Source organism: Podarcis bocagei (assembly GCF_964188305.1).
Source record: "Podarcis bocagei genome assembly, chromosome: 12".
In the NCBI taxonomy this organism is placed as follows: domain Eukaryota; kingdom Metazoa; phylum Chordata; class Lepidosauria; order Squamata; family Lacertidae; genus Podarcis; species Podarcis bocagei.
The window spans coordinates 33,445,185-33,464,042 of record NC_138137.1 but is presented as its reverse complement, the minus strand read 5'-3'; the positions used below and the strand labels follow the sequence as shown (position 1 = coordinate 33,464,042).

The following is an 18,858-nucleotide window of genomic DNA, read 5'->3' as shown; positions in this document are numbered from 1 at the left end:
TTCCATTCCTGTCTACAAAAGCATGCCTTCTGCTGACTACATTTAAAATTCATTTCATAATGTTATTCATGATTTTTAAAATAAAAAATATTAGATGCTCTTGAGGGAGCTAGCAATAATTATTTGATGAACTGAGTTCACTGGGAGGTGTTTGTAACATTCAACTCTCTTGTTCGTGTGGATCCAATTCCTTTTCCAGGCATTGATATTAGAATTGTCTGGTTTATGGATTCAGTAAAAATGGAGAAAAATAGGGGTGTTTGTTTTTCCATCTGCAGAAGACACTAAGAGGATTTTTACCTCCCCTGGCAACCCAGAGCATTGGTAGTTGCAAAGGGGGAGAAAATAAAGACGCAACAGACATGAAAAATGAAAACAAGGAAATAATAGAGGACGCCCAAGGAAGAGGGGAGAGGGCTAAGGGAACACTCCACAACAGAGGGTGTTTGAAAAAGGGTGAGGGGCTGCCGGCTCTGCAGGCAAAGGGTGACATAACTGGGCTCCTGAGCCCCACAGGGGTGCCACAGAAAGAATGTAGTTGGTTAAGGGAGCCGTGGACTCAAAAAGGTTGAAAGCCTCTGAATTAGACAGTGAGACTCAGAATTCATGCTGCATCCCGCTTCATTTCAGGGTCCAACAGGCTTCAGAGGAGAAGCCGGAACTTCAGGAAGAGATGGTTCACGGGTAAGTATACTTCTTAAATTGCTTTATTTCCTAGGAGCCAAGCCTTCAGTCCTTTTAGTAATCAAGAGGGGGAGAGAAAAATAATTGGATTTAGGTCCCAATACATAGCCCATTAATTCTGCACCCAGACCCTTAACCTTCGGTGATATTAGCCTGAAGTAAGTTTAGATCACTGAAGATCTTGAAAATACGTCACTGGTATTATTAAGGAAGTTAATGCAACTTGTTTGGACAACTATTACTTTGATTTCTGATGCTGGATTAAAAAAACCAAAAAACCTGAAAACAATACAAAACCTTTTTAAAAAACAAAAACTAAATGTGTCGTTTTTTCATTTGTGCAATTTATCCATAGCTTGGATAATTTTCTTCTGGTGTGGGTTTAACATGGGGAGAAAAAACACCCTAGATTCAAACCTGTAATTCTGCTTGATTTTTTCAGGGTATTCCTGGTGCAGTTGGTGCTCCTGGCCCTGCTGGAAGTACTGGCGAAAGAGTAAGTGGCAGACTTTTCAGATGCTTAGCAGGCTTGCATTTAGTATGGGAAGGAGCCATCGCTCAGTGGTATAGCATGTGTTTTGCATGTAAAAGTCCCAGGTTCAATGTGTCTCCAGGTAGGGCTAGAGAAAGACTCCTGCTTGAAACCCTAGATCACAGAATCCCTGGATCAGAATCATACAATTGTAGAGTCGAAAGGTACCACGAGGGTCATCTAGTCCAACCCCCTGCAATGAAGGGATCTTTTGGCCAATGTGGGGCTTGAACCCACAGCCCTGAGATCCAGAATCTCATGCTCTACCAACTGAACTATCTCCTGGCTGTCAATGCGGACAGTATTGAGCTAGATGGACCAATCTAGTGGTATAAGGCAGCTTCTCATGGGTGAGATTCACCCCTCCAATGTTACAGCATCCAAATAAAACACAATGGGAAAAATATCAAGATGTTTGTGTGAAAGCATTTATAATCCGCTTTATATTTTAAAATATCTTAGTGGTAGGGAAAAGTTACACATAACAAAGAAAGTTAAAACAATACCTACAGTGCAGTCCTACGCATTGGGTCTTATCCTATTTTTTCCTTATTCCCTGTGCTTTTTTCCCTAAAAATAAAGAAATGTTTAGGGGTACTCTCATTTTGACTCAAGAAAATGGCCACTTTATAATTCAAATCTGGAAAAATAAATACAGAGAATGGACAAAAGTACAAAGATTCACAAAATGTTTAGGGGTATGCGTACCCCCCAGAAAAAAGCGCTGCTTATTCCTATAGCGTTTCTTCCTGTCCAAAGAGCATCCTAGTAATTATCTTATTCACCATCTGTGGTTATTAATAGTCCCATTTTACAGATGGAGAAATGAACATAAATGGCATGCCCATAAGAACACAGTCAGCTGAAGGTTGAGCAAAGATATGAATCCAGTTTTGCCAAATATGCTATCTGCTAAGCCAGGGGTGGAGAACCTGTGGCCCTCCAGATGTTCTTGGACTCCAACTCCCATCACCCTGAACCATCATGGTCAGGGATGATGGGATCTGTAGTCCAAAAATATCTGGAGGGCCACTGGTTCCCCATTCTTGCACTAGGCCCAGTTGACTCAACTCTCACACTGCAATCCTGCACACGTCTACACCGAGTTCAGTGGGTCTTGCTCCCAGATAAGTGGGTATAGGATTGCAGCCTAAATCATTGATCAGGGATGGGGAACCTGTCACCCTCCAGATATTTCTGAACTACAGCTCCTATTATCTATCCCTGGCTGTGCTGGCTGAGGCTGATGGGAGTTGCAGTTCTGCAACATCTTGAAGGCAACAGGGTCAACACCCTGGCTTTAGATTAATCCCTATTTATGCTCTCAGACTTTTCTATAGAAATTAGACTGGCTCCCTCCTTGTGAATACCTTCCTATTCCAACAGGCTTTTAGGACATGACTGTTTTTAAGGAAGGCGCTGGCGCTGTGCTGTTTTTATTGTTGTTGTTAACTGTGTTTTTAATAGATCTGTCCATCTAGTTTTAATTCTGTTAGTGTTTAATTGCTTTTTAATGATTATCTTTTCTATGTTTTTAGCTTTTTCTATTTTATCTGTAAGCTGCCTTGAGTCCCAGTTTGGGGAAAAGGCAGGATATAACTAAATAAGAATAAGAATAAGAATAATTCAGAAAACACCCTAAAAATGTAAATATTCCCCAGGAAATGAAATGGTTGAAGGAACATCCCCACATCCCTAGTTAAATATACACGTCAACTACCCTGGAAAAAAACAGGACATCCTGTCTCCCCCCCCCCCCCAAGAGCGGAGGCTTATAAGGACAATTGCTTGAACACACTTAAAATTTAAGGCTCAAACGGTACTTTTCATGATTTTATTTTATTTTTTTCCCCTTCTTGGGTGATAAGTATAGGCTGCATGGCTACCTGGCTTTTTACCTGTGTCTGTATGGTATTATATTTGTTAAGATCTGGGGTCAAGACCAATGACTGGAAATGAATGGTGTAACTGGTTCCATACGGTGCCCCCAGAGAGATGTTATTTGGCTTACATTTTTCAAACAGCAGCTTCCCCCGACACCAGGATCACAAGCAAACAACTACCATTTTGTCATGGCATAGGAGCCTTCAGTGCAAAGAACGCTTGCGCATCCTTAACATGGCACTTTGAATTCATGGCCATTCTTTGATGGAAAAGAAGTTAAGCATGGTTAAAAAAATGTTGGAGGGAAAGGATTACATTTTAAAAGATGGCATTGCGCCTACTCTGTTATTGTTATTTACACACCCTTCTCACTATCTTTGTCTTAGAGGCAATGAGAAGTCTGGGCTGTAATTTAAGGGGACAGAACACATTTTTACAGGGCCTAAATAGAACACCAATGAGTTTAACTTACCTTTCTGCCTCATATCCAAATGGCAAATGAAATGGCAAATGAAATATGGCAAATGAAATATGGCAAACTAGCCAAAAGTGCCTTGGGATTGATTGATTGATTGATTGATTGATTGATTGATTGATTAAACCCTTGTTTGTGGCTCTTATGCCCAAGCCATTGGGATCAATTTGTTCTGAAGGCACCCTGCTGCAATGCACCTGCTCTCTTGCCTGTGGCACCTGATGGTTTGAGTTGCATCAGTGGATCACCAAGAGGCTGATGGGTAGATGCTTCTTCCTTCAGCCATGGAGTTGCAGTAGAAGACGGCCTGGTGCGTATCCTAGCAACATGAATCCTTTGTGTGTTTGTTTTAGGGCGAAGCCGGTTCCGCTGGCCCCGCTGGCCCTGCTGGTCCTCGTGGAAGTTCTGTAAGTAGTGGAATAATTTCTTTTAAAAGTGTGATACGAACAGGTTCTCGGAAGCTTTGATATGAAATGGCGATTAGCTTTTCTCACTGGGATGTGTTTTGGTTCTCCTCCCCTACCATAGGGTGAACGTGGTGAGGTTGGCCCTGCTGGTCCTCCTGGGTTTGCCGGCCCTCCTGTAAGTATGAAGGGAAAGATTGGCTTTCACATGGTTTTTAATAGTTTGGGGCTATAATGTATTTTGAGTAACATTTCTCCCCTCTTGACTTTTTAAGGGTGCAGCTGGTCAGACTGGTGCTAAAGGTGAAAGAGGCCAGAGAGGACCTAAAGGAGAACAAGGCTCACAAGGTGCTGTCGGGTCTGTTGGCAACTCTGGCCCCGCTGTAAGTCAAATGAATTTTATATTAAACTCTTCTCACCTTCTGATCAAACTGTGTAGCCTCTTTGGATTTCATAGTGCTACATCCATAAACCCATTGCATAGCTGTGAAGCAGAATGCTTCTATGGTTCAAATCTAGAATTACTGTTAGGCTGATTTGTGAAGTGCCTAGGATCTTTCCCAAAGAGCAGGAACAAAGCATGCCAGTCCCAAAAGGTCTGGATTGCCTTCGGCACTACATTTGGAGGAATTCGGAGTTAGGTAAACCTTGCAGGGGTGGGGAATCTATGGCCTTCCAGATGTTGATGAACTCCAGCTCCAATCAACTTCTGCCAGCATGGCCAGTGTTAAGGAATGATGGGACTTGTATTCCAGCAGCAACTCCTTCCTTATAAGCTATTTTCAAAGAGTTAATATATAAATGCTATAGATTGGTGGTAAGGAACCAATACCAGTGGCCATCTTTCTGGGTAGATTGTGTATATACAGTATTTCCTGAGGAGTTTTGACATACACGGGTGGTGCTGTGGGTTAAACCACAGAGCCTAGGACTTGCTGATCAGAAAGTCGGCGGTTCGAATCCCCACGACAGGGTGAGCTCCTGTTGCTCGGTCCCTGCTCCTGCCAACCTAGCAGTTCGAAAGCACGTCAAAATGCAAGTAGATAAATAGGTACCACTCTGGCGGGAAGGTGAACGGCATTTCCATGCACTGCTCTGGTTCGACAGAAGCGGCTTAGTCATGCTGGCCACATGACCCGGAAGCTGTACGCCGGCTCCCTCGGCCAGTAAAGTGAGATGAGCGCCGCAACGCCAGAGTCAGCCATGACTGGACCTAATGGTCAGGGGTCCCTTTATCTTTACAGTGGTACCTCGGGTTGCATATGCTTCAGGTTACATATACTTCAGGTTACAGACTCCGCTAACCTAGAAATAGTACCTCAGGTTAAGAACTTTGCTTCAGGATGAGAACAGAAATCGCATGGCGGTGGCACGGCCGCAGCGGGAGGCCCCATTAGCTAAAGTGGTGCTTCAGGTTAAGAACAGTTTCAGGTTAAGAACGGACCTCCGGAACGAATTAAGTACGTAACGAGAGGTACCACTGTACTAGCACTCCTAGTATATCACTGATAATCCAATTATCATAAGCATTATCAATTCATTGAATGAAGAGTAGTACTTTGAAGAGTATATGAGTACTGACTGAACTGAAATGACCACTGGGAGGAGTGCAGAGAGAAGAAATGCCATGGTGCAGTGAAACCAGCCGCCTTCATCTGTCCCAGCGGCAACAAAACATGTCTCTCCCATATTGGTTTCTACAGCCACAGCAGGCGCTGTAACTTCCAACAGTTTGACTTTACCCCCAATGGCGCACTCCTCCATTGTCTCTCGAGACAGATGGGTGCCAACAACAACTGACTGAACACTGCAACTCGTATGTTAATTTTTCTGCCTGTGGTTGGTAGTATATGAACCACCACTGTTCTTAGAAAAATTATCTCATGTACGAGGTAGTGGTAATGTCAACACTCTTCAAAACCAAGTTAGCAACTTTGGGATGGCGTCTTGTCCACGTTATGACTACTGTTACAAAGTAGTGGTGTGTTGCTGGACTACAAATCCCATCATCATCCCACCACATTGGCCATTGGAGTCCCAACACCAACATCACTGGGAGGGCCACAGGGTTCCCCATGCCTGCATTAGAGTATGAAATAGTGTCTGATCCTCCTTTCAATAAGTCAGTAGCATAGCTTTCATTAATTTTTAACTCCAATCATGATCAAGCCAATATTTGACAGCTAGAAATTTGCAGTACTCTACTTATCCTCATTTTTCCTACTCTTTCTTCTTGTATATAGGGTCCCGTTGGCCCTGCTGGTCCCACTGGAGGTCGTGGTGATTCTGGTCCACCTGTAAGTGTAGAAACTTATTATGTTGATGCTCCTACATCCACCCTCCTACTGGTCCTTGTAAGTCCTGATCTCTTCTTTGATCTTTCCCCCCCCCAACAGGGTGTCACTGGTTTCCCTGGTGCTGCTGGAAGGTCCGGACCCCCTGGCCCCGCTGTAAGTAGCCATTGAGAACACTCCATCTGTAAATTTAAACAAGGTAGAATACATACAGGGTCTGGTGCTTCTAATTCCTCTTTGCAAAGAAAGATCCTGGATAACTGGGGTTCTTTGGAACCTTGTCAACAGTTGTTCGAAAAGATCTGAAGTAGTGGGCAAGCTTCTGTGAAAGTTATCCATCACTACCAACCTTCTCCAGCAAATATACAGCCATTGAGTACATGACACGGTGACAATTAGGCTCAACAGGCCTTCCCAAAACCCTGGTTTAACAGAAGGGTTATCTATACAGTGCATATGAATGAATGAATGTGACTAAGAAAACTCCTCTCTCCTTTACTCAAAGCAGCACTAGAAGAAGGGAATTTGGGTGGGAGGCTGCTTGACCCTTCCCCAACAGCCTCTTTTCATCTGAAATCCCCCTCCCTGAAATTGCTTTTCCACCCACAAATTTCCATACTACTTTTCTCCCACAAAAATATTGCCTTAACATTTGGCTGGAGAGGGGCTGGATTAACCAGCTTCCTGTAAAGTTACGGGGGTGGGGGATGTAAGCATCCCCTCCTCACTCTTTACTCCATATTGTCCCGTCCTGTCCTCCCTAACACTTGCTTTCATTTGAAGTGTGCTCCTGGAGTTCTCTTGTACACATTTGCATATCATATGCCACTGATCCTTGGATAGAACATGCTCCAGAATCCTGCACCATGTGTAAAGTTTCTATGGCAGAGCTCCTGGAATTCCTCAACTGGACAAGTCGGTGTGGAAAGTGTTCCCTGTAGATAGGAAACCTGAAAAACGCTGCTGTAGAAACCTCGACGAAAGGAGTCCATTAATTCCATGTGATCCTCAGGAGCAAGCTTGTTGTAATTAGTTGTTGTGGTGTTGTTGTTGTTTTGTTTCTCACCAAGAATTTTTGTCAGGTCTTTGCTATCTGGTTTAATATTTTACTCTCTGTGAACTGGTTACACTAGCAACGTAACCATGGGCATTTATTTACCTGTCTACTTTGTCCCTAGGGTATCACTGGTCCCCCTGGCCCTCCTGGCCCAGCTGGCAAAGAAGGTATCAGAGGCCAACGTGGTGACACTGGTCCAGTTGGCCGTGCTGGTGAACCTGGTATTGTTGGGCCACCTGGATTCAGTGGAGAGAAAGGTCCAAGTGGAGAAAGTGGTGCTGCTGTAAGTTATTACAAATAATTCATTTTCCTTCCTTTTCATCATTTTCATTATCATTATTATTACCCATTGTTCAGCAAGGTAAAATTCAGAATTAAAAACGGTTCAGATCAGTCATGCCTGAATACCAGTTCTTAGGCCTGCCTTCATCAACCTGGTGCCCTCCAGAACTACAACTCCTGTCTGTCCCCAGCCAGCACAGCGATGCTGCCTGGGGCTTATGGAAGTTCAGTCCATAACAGCTGGAGAGAGGCACCAGGTTGGCCAAGGCTGTGTTAGTCATTCTTGCCGTATTTCTCAGAAATACAGACATCAGCCAACACAGCCCATGAGTGTGTGTTCTTCAAAGCATATAGGAATCTCCCTTTTAAGTACGTGCAGACATAAACCAATGCATCAGTACCATTCAGGTCTTCTGCTGGATTGGAGTGACATGGCTTCTCTGAGTTCTGCTTCTTTTTTTTACTCCAGGGGAATATGTCACTTTCTTCAGGAGCTTTGCTGCTCTCAGTAGGACTGCTTTCAGCAAGGTCCTATTCAACCTTTATTTATTTGAAGTTGTTTTATTTATACGAGCCCATCCTTAAGTAGCAGGATGAAGTCAAGGGTATATATAATCTTGATTTTCAATATTTAGGGCTCCAGAATTCTGTGCATTGTGTGGACTTTCAACCTTCCATGGTAGCCAGGGCAAGAATTCCACAAAATGTTTGGACACAATGGGATTGCCCATTGCACCGGATGATGATGTGGCTCACACCCCCAAATCTGTTGTGAATAACCTAGAAAAAGAAAAAATGCGTTTAAGTGAAGATTTGAAAATATCTGTCCTTGCATCAAATAGCACAAAAGTATTGATGTGCATATAAATTGGTCTCAGCAAATTCTAAGCTAAATCTTTGTAGCCATTGGCTGAATTCACAACCATAAGGTCAATAGCCTTATTTACACAATTTAAGGAAGGAATCAGTGCCTGTTAGCAAAGGGCATCACTTGATAGATGGGGGGGGGGCTGCTGGTTCTACGTGCTGCCCCTGGAGAATGGCTAGCATAATCCACCATGGATCAATGATGTCATTGGCCTACACCACCACTAAGAATTGCTAGTCGTTCTCCAGGTGTGGCAACTGCAGCATGAAGTCCCACTTTCTGCTGCTTTCATTGGCCCTGCAAGTGGCAAATAATGAACATGTTTTAATTTGATTTGCTGTTGAGGTCATTAGGCTTATTCTGGCATTGCCATGCGGTTCCATTCCCAAACTTAAACAAGATGATCTGAAACAGAATAAGGATTTCAAGGCACAAGGGTACAGGTTGCCTGATTTGTCTTTAAGAAGGCTGGATAACCTTAATCTGAGTACATCAGAAGAGATACGTGCACATCTGAGATCAAATTAAGTTTCCAAAGGAGACGGGAAGAACCAGTTTCATTTATGTTACAAATTGGAAGTTTGCTAGTCTGCAAATAGGATCTGAAAATTTTATTCTGCTCTTTTCTTCGTGTAGGGTGCCCCTGGTTCCCCTGGTCCTCAAGGTCTTCTTGGAGCTCCTGGTATCCTTGGTATTCCTGGCAGCAGAGGAGAACGTGGTCTCCCAGGCATTGCTGGATCACTTGTGAGTACCATATTTGCCAAGTCTTCAGCTAAATGGCAGATATGCTTTGTCTGGAATTAGAATTCAATGCTGAACTCTTGGTTTTTTTAACCTGGAGGAGAAACACAGTGTAAAGTTGCTCCTTTGGAGTTGTGCACTTCTGTCTTATGGCTTGCTCCTACAAGTGCGTTGTGGCACTGTTTCATAGGATGTGCCATTGGGTACCAATGCTGGTGTGGGAGTTCAGCTGATGCCCTCAAGCTAGCTGCCTCCTGAGGGTGACTGTACCATTCTGGCAGGACATGTACCAGAAATTCCCTGAAGGAAGGTCCGGGATTGGCTGCTGCTTGGCAAGTGGGAACCGGTTATATGGTCCTGCCCTGTCAGCTGTTCAACCAATCACGTTTTTGCCTTGGCAGTGGAAACTCTTGCTTGCACCGCCATAGCCGGAACAGACTCAGAAGTTTAGTCTGCACATGTATCATGAGCAAGAGCTGCTTTCTGTCAAGCTGCGGTATAGAACATCCTATAGGATGTCTGGTGTTGGGCAGGTAAAAACCTGGCTCAGATGAAAAGGGAGTTTGCAGGCACTGCTGACCGGTAGTACCTGCAAAGCCCATTTCAAAGTACTGTGCTAAATAGCACTTTGAAAGGGGCTTTTGGAGACCCCTACAAGCAAAAAAAAAAACCCCTCACCTAACATCATTGTGACATCAAACTTGGCTTACCAGCGGCTGGTGGGTAAGGAGATAACATTCTGGGCTAAAATAAGGTTACCAGATTTTTTCCAAGGAATCTAGGGACACTTTTTTTTTTAAGACAGACAAAAAGTTATTTTTAAAAAAGTTTTTTTTTAAAAAAAAAAAAAGAAATAATATTTTCTCTTCTGTGATCTCCTCTGGGCCCCGGCCTGCTCTCTTGAAGCTCTAGCAGCCATGGAGTAGGCTCGGGTTGGGCATGGGCTCGGCCACCTGTCCTTGCCCTCCCGGTGCTCTCCTACCTCTCTTCCTCAGCGGTGGCAGCGGTGCGGCAAAGTTGGGGCTCCCCTCTTTTTTCTCCTTCCTCTTTCTCTCTTTTCCTTCTTCTTCTCCTCTCCTCCTTCTCCCACTAACGGCACCAGGGTTTTCCTGGCCCCGGGACGCCACTGGGCAGTCGGCCAGGTAGCTGGGTGCTCTCACTCCCGACTCGATGTCAGCGGTTCCCCCAGTTGACGTACGGGGCATCCCCAGTTCCCCCTCAGCAGTGGTGGCAGCAGTGGCAGTTTCAGCAGCCCAGAGCCAGCCTGGTAGCGCAGTTGGCTCTGGCTGGCTTCAGGAGCTGCTCGCTGCTGTGGCGCCCGCCATTTTGCCTCGCCGGAAGTCCCCATATGATGTGTCTTGTGCTGTTGAACCAGCCACGCAACATTCATTCCCTACTAATAAATCTACAATGCTTAAAATATAAATCCGGGGACATTAAATGAAATCTGGGGACATTCCGGGGATTTTGTCCGGGGACAGATTTGTAAATCTGGAGACTGTCCCCGGGAAACGGGGACATCTGGTAACCATAGGCTAAAAAGATTCTTCCACCCCTGCTGTAGAGCATCAAGCATCAGCTGAAAGTTATATAGTAGTCAAATAATGAATGGCAAATAGGATTTATTGAATATTTTGCTAGTTAAGTATACGAACAGCAATGAAATGTATCCCTGCTATTGTTTTTAGGGTGAGCCTGGACCCCTTGGTATTGCTGGTCCCCCAGGTGCCCGTGGCCCATCTGGTCCCGTGGGTTCCCCTGGTGTGAATGGTGCCCAGGGCGAAGCTGGACGTGATGTAAGTATACCTTTTTGGTCATAAGTGGGGGAAATAGAGGTGGGGAAGGTGGAATTCTAAATTTTCAGCAGCATTTAAAATCACATTTGAAGGTTATTTAACACAGCTGTTTTTCTTTCGCATGAAGGTTTTTGTTTGTTTGTTTGTTTGTGATTAATTTTTTAATTCAGTGAAATGGAAGTGGGATCAATGAATAGGATAGCAGATGTAATGTACTTGGCATGTTGAAGTGTGCTTTGAAAGTCGTTGACAGCAATGCACTTGATCCTATAAAGTGATGCGTCCCCATGCTCCACTAGCTGCCATTGTAGGAAACCTCACAGTGACCATATACAGATAATCATGTCTCAGCTTAATAAACTGAGGTCTGAACTATACACTTGGCCATTTTGTTCCTCCCTTTGTGCGAGTGAGAAAACAAACCAGGAATTCTTCCATTGACTATAATTTCCCATTTCATGTAGGCTTGAAAATTACAGTTAGCAGCTTTAGAGCAAGATAGTATATTCAGCCATGGTTTGAAATTGGCTTAATATGATGTCTTGTTCCTTAGATGTTAGCCATATTTCCTGATCTGTACAATCAGGAATGAAGTTTTCTGGGTGATATATAATCATCTTTTTCCCCCTCTCACCACTAAGGGAAGAGTGAATGGGCTTCATGTGTGGCCAAAAGGCTCACTTATAAGGTAGTTCATTAAGCCAATATATGATTATCCAAACTTGCCCATTGAGAATGTGGCTCCCTCAGCCTGAAAAGTGAGATGAGCACCACACCCCATACTCTCCTTTTGATGGGACTTAACCGACCAGGGGTCCTTTACCGTTTTTTGTTTTTTTTAACCTTCATGTACACAGTGAGGAAGAAATGATAACATGAAAAGATAAGAAAGGGGGGGGGAATAATATTTCCATTAAAATCACACAGTTCTCAGAACATTCCATTACTTTTGGTCTGATGAAATAAAGCTGTAATAAAATAAAATGCATAAATAGAGTGCAAAAAAATGGATCAATCTAGAACTGTAGAAATCTAGAAATAAACTAAATCCATCCCTCTGAAATGAGTAATTAGGGGAGAAATGGTCACAATGGAAGAATAAAGTGTGGCAGAGTATTCCACTTGGACCTGTTCTGTGGTTTGGAGCTGGGGGCAGGAGGGAGGTACAGAACACGCTGTCATTCCCCTGTCAGTAAAGTAAAGCTTTTTTTCCATGTCGTGTGTGATGTTAAGATTATATTTTTCTTCACAGGGAAATCCAGGTAACGATGGTCCTCCAGGCCGTGATGGTACTCCTGGTTACAAGGTAATCGCGTTTTCCCCTTCTCTAGGCAGAAGTGAGCCTGTGCTTACTACAAGCTCAGGCCTTTGGACTTCCATTTAGGGAAGTCTCCAGGTATTTAGTTGTATGTCGAGATTGATATGAAAGTTGTACAACTGGGGGTGGGGGTGGGATGTGTTGTTTTTCTGTCTCTGTATTAAAAGTGCAAATAAAAAAATTGAAGGTCTTCCATTTGTCCTTTGCCTTCATCTTTTCAGGGTGAACGTGGCGCTCCTGGCAACCCTGGTCCCTCTGGTGCTCTCGGTGCCCCCGGCCCCCATGGCTCTGTTGGCCCTGCTGGCAAACCTGGAAACCGTGGCGAACCTGTATGTGACTTCTATCCATTTCATAAAATAAAAAATCAGATGTAATCTATCAGGGCTGCATTCGAAAAGCTCGGTCCCCAAGACATGTTTATTGATTGCACCTTTTTCCTCCAAGGTGCTCAAGGGTGGTATGCATGATTTTCCCTTTTCCTTGTTTAATGCCCACAGCAACCCTGTGAGGTAGGTAAGGCTGAGAGGCAGCAACTGGCCCAAGGTCAATGAGCTTCGTTTCCTAGTGAGGATTTGAACCCTGGTCTCCCATGTCCTAGTCTGACACTGTAACCACTACACCACCAATGGGTGCCTCCCGCACTGAGAAGCCCTACAGGCAGTCTACCTGGTGGCATTGAGAAGCTTGGCCAAAACCTTTAGGAAGGGGTGGGATTCTATGCATTTAGTTGACCTGTTGTAGTTTTGTAGTAGACTTAACTGCTTATTGAATGGGTTGGGTGTTAGATACCAGGCAAGTAGGATTTACTGCAGAACGTCACAGTGTGGACTGCTCCTGTCCAGTGTTGGCCAGTCGTGCTGTCTTCTAGGGTACTCCATTGCACCTGCTTCCAGTGGGCACTTAGAATTGTGTGGCCACTGAGCATGCTCAGTCCTTATTAAGCCGGGTTTTTATAGTGAGGGTGCATCTTAAATATTTTTGTACAAACCAGCACCTTCCTTTTCTCAGTGGCCCCATTTGGATTGCTGTTCTGTTGTTGATCACCAGCTGAGTTTGCTATTAGATGGAGGGATAATTTTGTTACTGCTGTGAGCCCTGAAGGCTTACCAAAGCATGAGAAACGTTATCGTTGATGATGATGATATTTTGGTCTACATTCAATGCCTGATCCCGAAAGCACACCCTCTCATCAGTCTACACATGCACAGTTCCCCTAACTACCATTCATCCCATCTAGTATTTTCCCCTTATATCCTGTCCAATAAGAAGAGTATTCTGTTCCTTGTATCAATAAGACTTCCATCTTCCAGCTTTTCTCAGATCTAAAATCTGGCCCTTGCACTTCTGTGTTGTGATGAGGAAGGGAATTACAGGTGTTAACCCTGAAGCTTAGTGAATAGTAGGGTGGTGCTGTTCTTCCCTCCCTGTTTTCTGCATGGTGGGTGCCCACTATTTGCCTGGGAGCCCTACACTACTCAAAACTTGGCATAATGGCTAGTACCATCCTGTAAACTATGGCCAAGCCCTCCACTGTATCGCTGAACATTCCACTACTGCCAATTCATTGTAAAAGAAAGCAGTGGGGATCACAGTATTCCTTCTTGATTCTCGTTGATGTGGTACCAGTGTGCTTCCCATTTTGTCTCCAATGAATGAAGACAACCTGTTGTCAAGCGGCTGTGAGCTGCCACAGCACTCCCCGCTGTGACATTAGTTCTCTGTACGGTTACACTTTTTGGCTCCCTTGAAACAGAAGTCCCTTTGCAACCAGACCTCCCAAAACAGGGCCTTCTGAAAATGCCATGCATGCTCTTTCATTCCAGCAGCCATTTGCTATGACTGGCTTTGGGTGTTCTTTTCATCGTTGGTGAACAGGAAGTGCAAGTGACTTGAACTTACAGTTCAGTGCATTTGATAATGCACTGAACTATCCCAGCTCTTCCCTTAGCATGTGCTTCCAATGAAGGAAGGGACAAAAACTACCTAAAGTCACACTTTGGGCATTGTGGCCAAAAGAAACGCAGAGGACATGAAGTGTGAACCACTTCCTGTTCTTGTCCATATTATGAATGTATTGAGCCACCCTTGGGTCATTCCTTTGTTGGTCAAGGAAAGGGAGCTTTGTCATCACAATCTACAGTGAGCAGTTTCTCTAACTGTGCTTTGTCACCATTTCAGGGTCCCGTTGGAATTGCTGGTCCTGCTGGTCCTGCTGGTGCAAGAGGTCTTGCTGTAAGTTTGGATTTTGTTTCACTTCTGTAATTATGTCCTTTTGGTAAGAAGTCCCATGATGAGGACAGGAATGGAGATCTGGGTTCTGGAAATCAAGTCAGAGGGTGTATAGATCATGGGGAAATTTTGGCATGAGTAGGAAGTTTAGAATATGGTAGTGGTCTTTCCCTTTGGTTGAAAGGTTTTAAGATTGCAATGGTGGGGTACCTAGCCTAACTCCCATTCCTTATGTGATTGACTTGTGAGCCCTTTGAGGACAAAGAGAAAGCAAGCGTTGAGTGTAGTAATTTTGAGATGCAGGCTCATCAAAATGGACACAACCTGCTATACGACTTAAGGCTGGATATAAGCAAAAACCAATGCTTAGGAAACTTTCTAGTCCCAAGCAGGGCTTTTCTTTAGCTGGAACTCACCAGAACTCAGTTCCAGCACCTCTCAGGTAGGCACCATTACCATTCTAAGAGAACAAGGGAGGCATTCATGGTGAGTTGTGGCACCTCTTTTTCTAGAAAAATAGCACTGGTCCCAAGCGAGGACTCAGGCTGTTCCTACTTAGACCAGATCAGTGGTAGAGTAACAGATTGGCAAAAAGGAGAGGGACCCTGAGACATTTTGAGCCGCAGTCCTTGCTCAACAGAATTGTTTTTAAACAGAGGTAAATCTGCTTTCTAGACGTGAAAATGTTCCAAAAGCAAATGTACTTGTGTGTGTCTAAACAAACTCTGCAGGTGGAAAGCTCCCTGCAAACATTCTGTTTTTCACTTTTCCCTTTTTATGCCCTCCACAGGGCCCAGCAGGTCCACGTGGTGAGAAAGGTGGTCCTGGTGACAAGGGACCCAGAGGCGCACCTGGCTTCAAGGGACACAATGGACTTCAGGGTCTGCCTGGCATTGCTGTAAGTGTGTTGCCCGAACAATGGGGCGAAACAGCAACAGAAATAATATAGCCTCCCTGATAATCAGCACATTCACAGGGCCCTGCATCATTGGTAGCACGTTCTAAGGCCCTTTGGGATTAGTCTGTGTGAAGGAGCTGTGGTGTTGCCTTTTCACACTAGAACGAGTGAGACTTGGTCCACATAGATCAACATCGACGACTCAGACTGGCAGCAGCTCTCTGTAGAGTTGTCGGCATTTCCTTTCCATTAGGCCAGCAATTAATGTTCAGAAGCAGAGACGTTGTGTATGACTGAAGCCCATCTAGAAATCCTGCCCCAGTGCCCAGATACATGGGGGCAGGCGGTGGTTATTCAGTGAGGGGGGTGAGAGACCATACATGCTCAATGGCATGTTTGTCGTCATTATCACTTCCTGTTTCTCAGGGATGGGACTGGACATCCTGTTATAAGGACAGCGAACCAGTCGTCCTTCAGATGTCCTCAGCCTCCGACTTCCATCACCCCTGACCACAACCTGGGCTGGCTGGGACTGATGGGAGTTGGTTCAATAACATCTCGAGGTTTCCTTACCTTCTGCACCCCTGCCCTATTTGTTTAAAACAAAAACAGATTTTGAGAATCAAAATAAGCCCTCCATTATATTCCCTCCCCACCATGAATTTGCCATTTGTGCAAGGATGAATATTCTGCATGGAAACAGGTTAATACAGGAGTAAATCATGTTTTGAAAAACCTCTCTCCTTCCAACAGGGTCATCATGGAGACCAAGGTTCACCTGGTGCTACTGGACCTGCTGGCCCAAGGGTATGTCAACACTCTTCCTTTGTGTGGGATATTGAACAGTCTTGTTGTCGTTGTTTGAAAAAAGTGATTATATATTTCTACATGTCATTGCTTTGGTGGTGTACTAATCTGCGGGTGTTTCTTTGCTTGCTTCCTTCAGGGCCCTGCCGGTCCTTCTGGTCCTCCTGGCAAAGATGGCCGCAACGGTCTTCCTGGACCTGTTGGACCTGCTGGTGTGCGTGGCTCTCAGGGTAGCCAAGGACCTTCTGTAAGTATGAAACTGGATGCTGAGGGTATGGGGCTGAAACCAGCAATTCTAACACAAGTGGCACCCGGCTGTCTGTGTTTGCTCAGAAGGAAGTCCCACCGCATTCAGTAGGGATAACTCCCAGGTGTATAGCAGGAGTAGCCAATGTGGGGCCCTCCGGATAATGTTGAACTACAGCTTCCACCCCCCCCCCAATTATTGCCACATGGGCTGAGGCTGATGCAAGCTGGAGTCCCACATCACCTGAATGGCTACCCCCGGGACACAGGATTACAGGCTTGAGTTGCAACCCTATGCAGTTTTCCTGGGAGGAAGCCCCAAAGAATGCAGTGAAGCTTACGTCTGACCAAACTTGCATAGGACAGTGTTTCTTTATTCTATTTCATAAAATGTATATGCCACTTTAATGTTAAAAAAAAACCAAAGCAAAACCTCCATGCAAATGTGTTATTAGTGCATTTAGTTTGCGAAACTTTATTGGGTTTTTATTTTTAATTTATTGGGGGGTTTTGTTTTGTTACCATGCTATTTGTATTTTCTTCTTCTTCTTCTTCTTCTTCTTCTTCTTCTTCTTCTTCTTATTATTATTATTATTATTATTATTATTATTATTATTATTATTATTGAAAACTGCCCTGTGATCCTCAGATGAAAAGCGGTATAAAAATGTAACCAATAATAAAAAAGAAAATATTATTTTCTTAAGTTCTACAATTCCAGACTCATGCTACACGAGAGTGAGCTCCACTGAACACAATAGGACTTGCTTCTGAGTAAACAGATGTAAGATTGCCCTGTAAATGTTTGAAATAAAATGGCTCCCCTTTTATTTTACTTTCTAGCCCTAATTGGGCATTATACCTAATTGGGTAAAAGCCTCAGCGCCTAGGGCTTGCCGATCGAAAGGTCGGCAGTTCGAATCCCCACGGCGGGGTGTGCTCCCGCTGCTCAGTCCCAGCGCCTGCCAACCTAGCAGTTCGAAAGCACCCCCGGGTGCAAGTAGATAAATAGGGACCGCTTACCAGCGGGAAGGTAAACGGCGTTCCGTGTGCTGCGCTGGCTCGCCAGATGCAGCTTTGTCACGCTGGCCACGTGACCCGGAAGTGTCTCCGGACAGCGCTGGCCCCCGGCCTATAGAGTGAGATGGGCGCACAAACCCCAGAGTCTGTCAAGACTGGCCCGTTCGGGCAGGGGTACCTTTACCTTTACCTTTACAGTTACCAGACATGTGAGGAAGAGCAGGGACGAGTATGCCATCTCCACTCCATCTGTCATGTCACTTGGCCAATCCCTGCCACCCTTCACATATTAGAGGGCAAATGTCTGCATCAGGGGACCCTGATGTCCTCACATAGGTCCCTTGCACAAGTTAGAAGCCTGATCAGAATTTTAGTTATGATTTTTTTTTGGGGGGGGAGCAGCAGCAAACCTCTTCTCCACTATGTGCTGCATTCCCAGTTAAAATTGCCCCCCCCCCCGGTGCCTGTCATTAAATTTTTAAAATGCAACATAAGTAGAAGAAACTCAATTAATGTGGAACATTGTTTGGCCATCGTCTGGTGTTCATATTACATTTGACCTCACTCTTGCAAGACAGTGGTCATGTTGAACCAGGCAGAGAGTCCACGCTCTCTGCTTAGTGAGTGCTTCATTAAGACTACATGTTTGGTGTCCAACATCCACTGCCTCATCACTAGGGTTCAGGAACATGGGCCACTTCTATAACAGGCCCCAGAAGAACCATTTGATGCACCTTGCTCTGTGTTTAGGCTCTTCGTGGGGAGCAGGGGTTGGGCCTTCTGCACAATCAAGTGAACTTGATTTCAACAAAGGCATGTTCATTTCTGAACATTTTTAGGGTCCACCAGGCCCACCTGGCCACCCTGGCCCACCTGGTCCCAATGGTGGTGGATACGAAATTGGCTATGATGCAGAATACTACCGGGCAGATCAGCCATCTCTTAGACCCAAGGACTATGAAGTTGATGCAACCCTGAAAACATTGAACAACCAACTTGAGAACCTCATGACCCCAGAAGGCTCCAGGAAGAACCCAGCCCGCACCTGCCGTGACCTAAGACTCAGCCACCCAGAATGGACCACTGGTATGTTAGTGCTAGATGCTTGACCCAGTGGCTTGCTGACCATGTAATGCACTCGTGGGTGGGTGGCCAATGGAAATCTGTGTGTGCCATTTGTCCATGCAGCTGCCATTCTTCCTTTTGTCTGGGAAACCTTTTGGTAGTAGCAGGGAGAGGCAGGTGGACAAACTACTAGACCAGGAACAGCCAAGTTTGTGCACTCCAGATGTTGATGGACAACAATTCCCATCATCCCTAGCT

The 18,858-nt window shown here is 44.9% G+C and overlaps 1 protein-coding gene and 1 long non-coding RNA gene across 2 annotated transcripts in view; one reads left to right on the top strand and one right to left on the bottom strand.

The window, feature by feature from the left end:
- Positions 1-18,858, top strand: part of COL1A2 (collagen type I alpha 2 chain) — a 67,050-nt gene that overhangs the window by 44,142 nt on the left and 4,050 nt on the right. Inside the window, exons 31-47 of the mRNA XM_081163063.1 lie at positions 631-684; positions 1,127-1,180; positions 3,929-3,982; positions 4,104-4,157; positions 4,255-4,362; positions 6,223-6,276; positions 6,376-6,429; positions 7,452-7,613; positions 9,117-9,224; positions 10,910-11,017; positions 12,270-12,323; positions 12,557-12,664; positions 14,514-14,567; positions 15,355-15,462; positions 16,216-16,269; positions 16,409-16,516; positions 18,375-18,621. Coding sequence (XP_081019189.1) covers positions 631-684; positions 1,127-1,180; positions 3,929-3,982; positions 4,104-4,157; positions 4,255-4,362; positions 6,223-6,276; positions 6,376-6,429; positions 7,452-7,613; positions 9,117-9,224; positions 10,910-11,017; positions 12,270-12,323; positions 12,557-12,664; positions 14,514-14,567; positions 15,355-15,462; positions 16,216-16,269; positions 16,409-16,516; positions 18,375-18,621 — 1,543 coding nt within the window. The remainder of the gene's footprint in view (positions 1-630; positions 685-1,126; positions 1,181-3,928; positions 3,983-4,103; positions 4,158-4,254; positions 4,363-6,222; positions 6,277-6,375; positions 6,430-7,451; positions 7,614-9,116; positions 9,225-10,909; positions 11,018-12,269; positions 12,324-12,556; positions 12,665-14,513; positions 14,568-15,354; positions 15,463-16,215; positions 16,270-16,408; positions 16,517-18,374; positions 18,622-18,858) is intronic.
- Positions 615-3,922, bottom strand: LOC308569341. The gene is made up of 3 exons (XR_014000675.1): positions 3,573-3,922; positions 1,727-1,786; positions 615-735 (listed from the first exon to the last, which is right to left on the bottom strand). It is a non-coding gene; the product is annotated as an uncharacterized lncRNA (long non-coding RNA).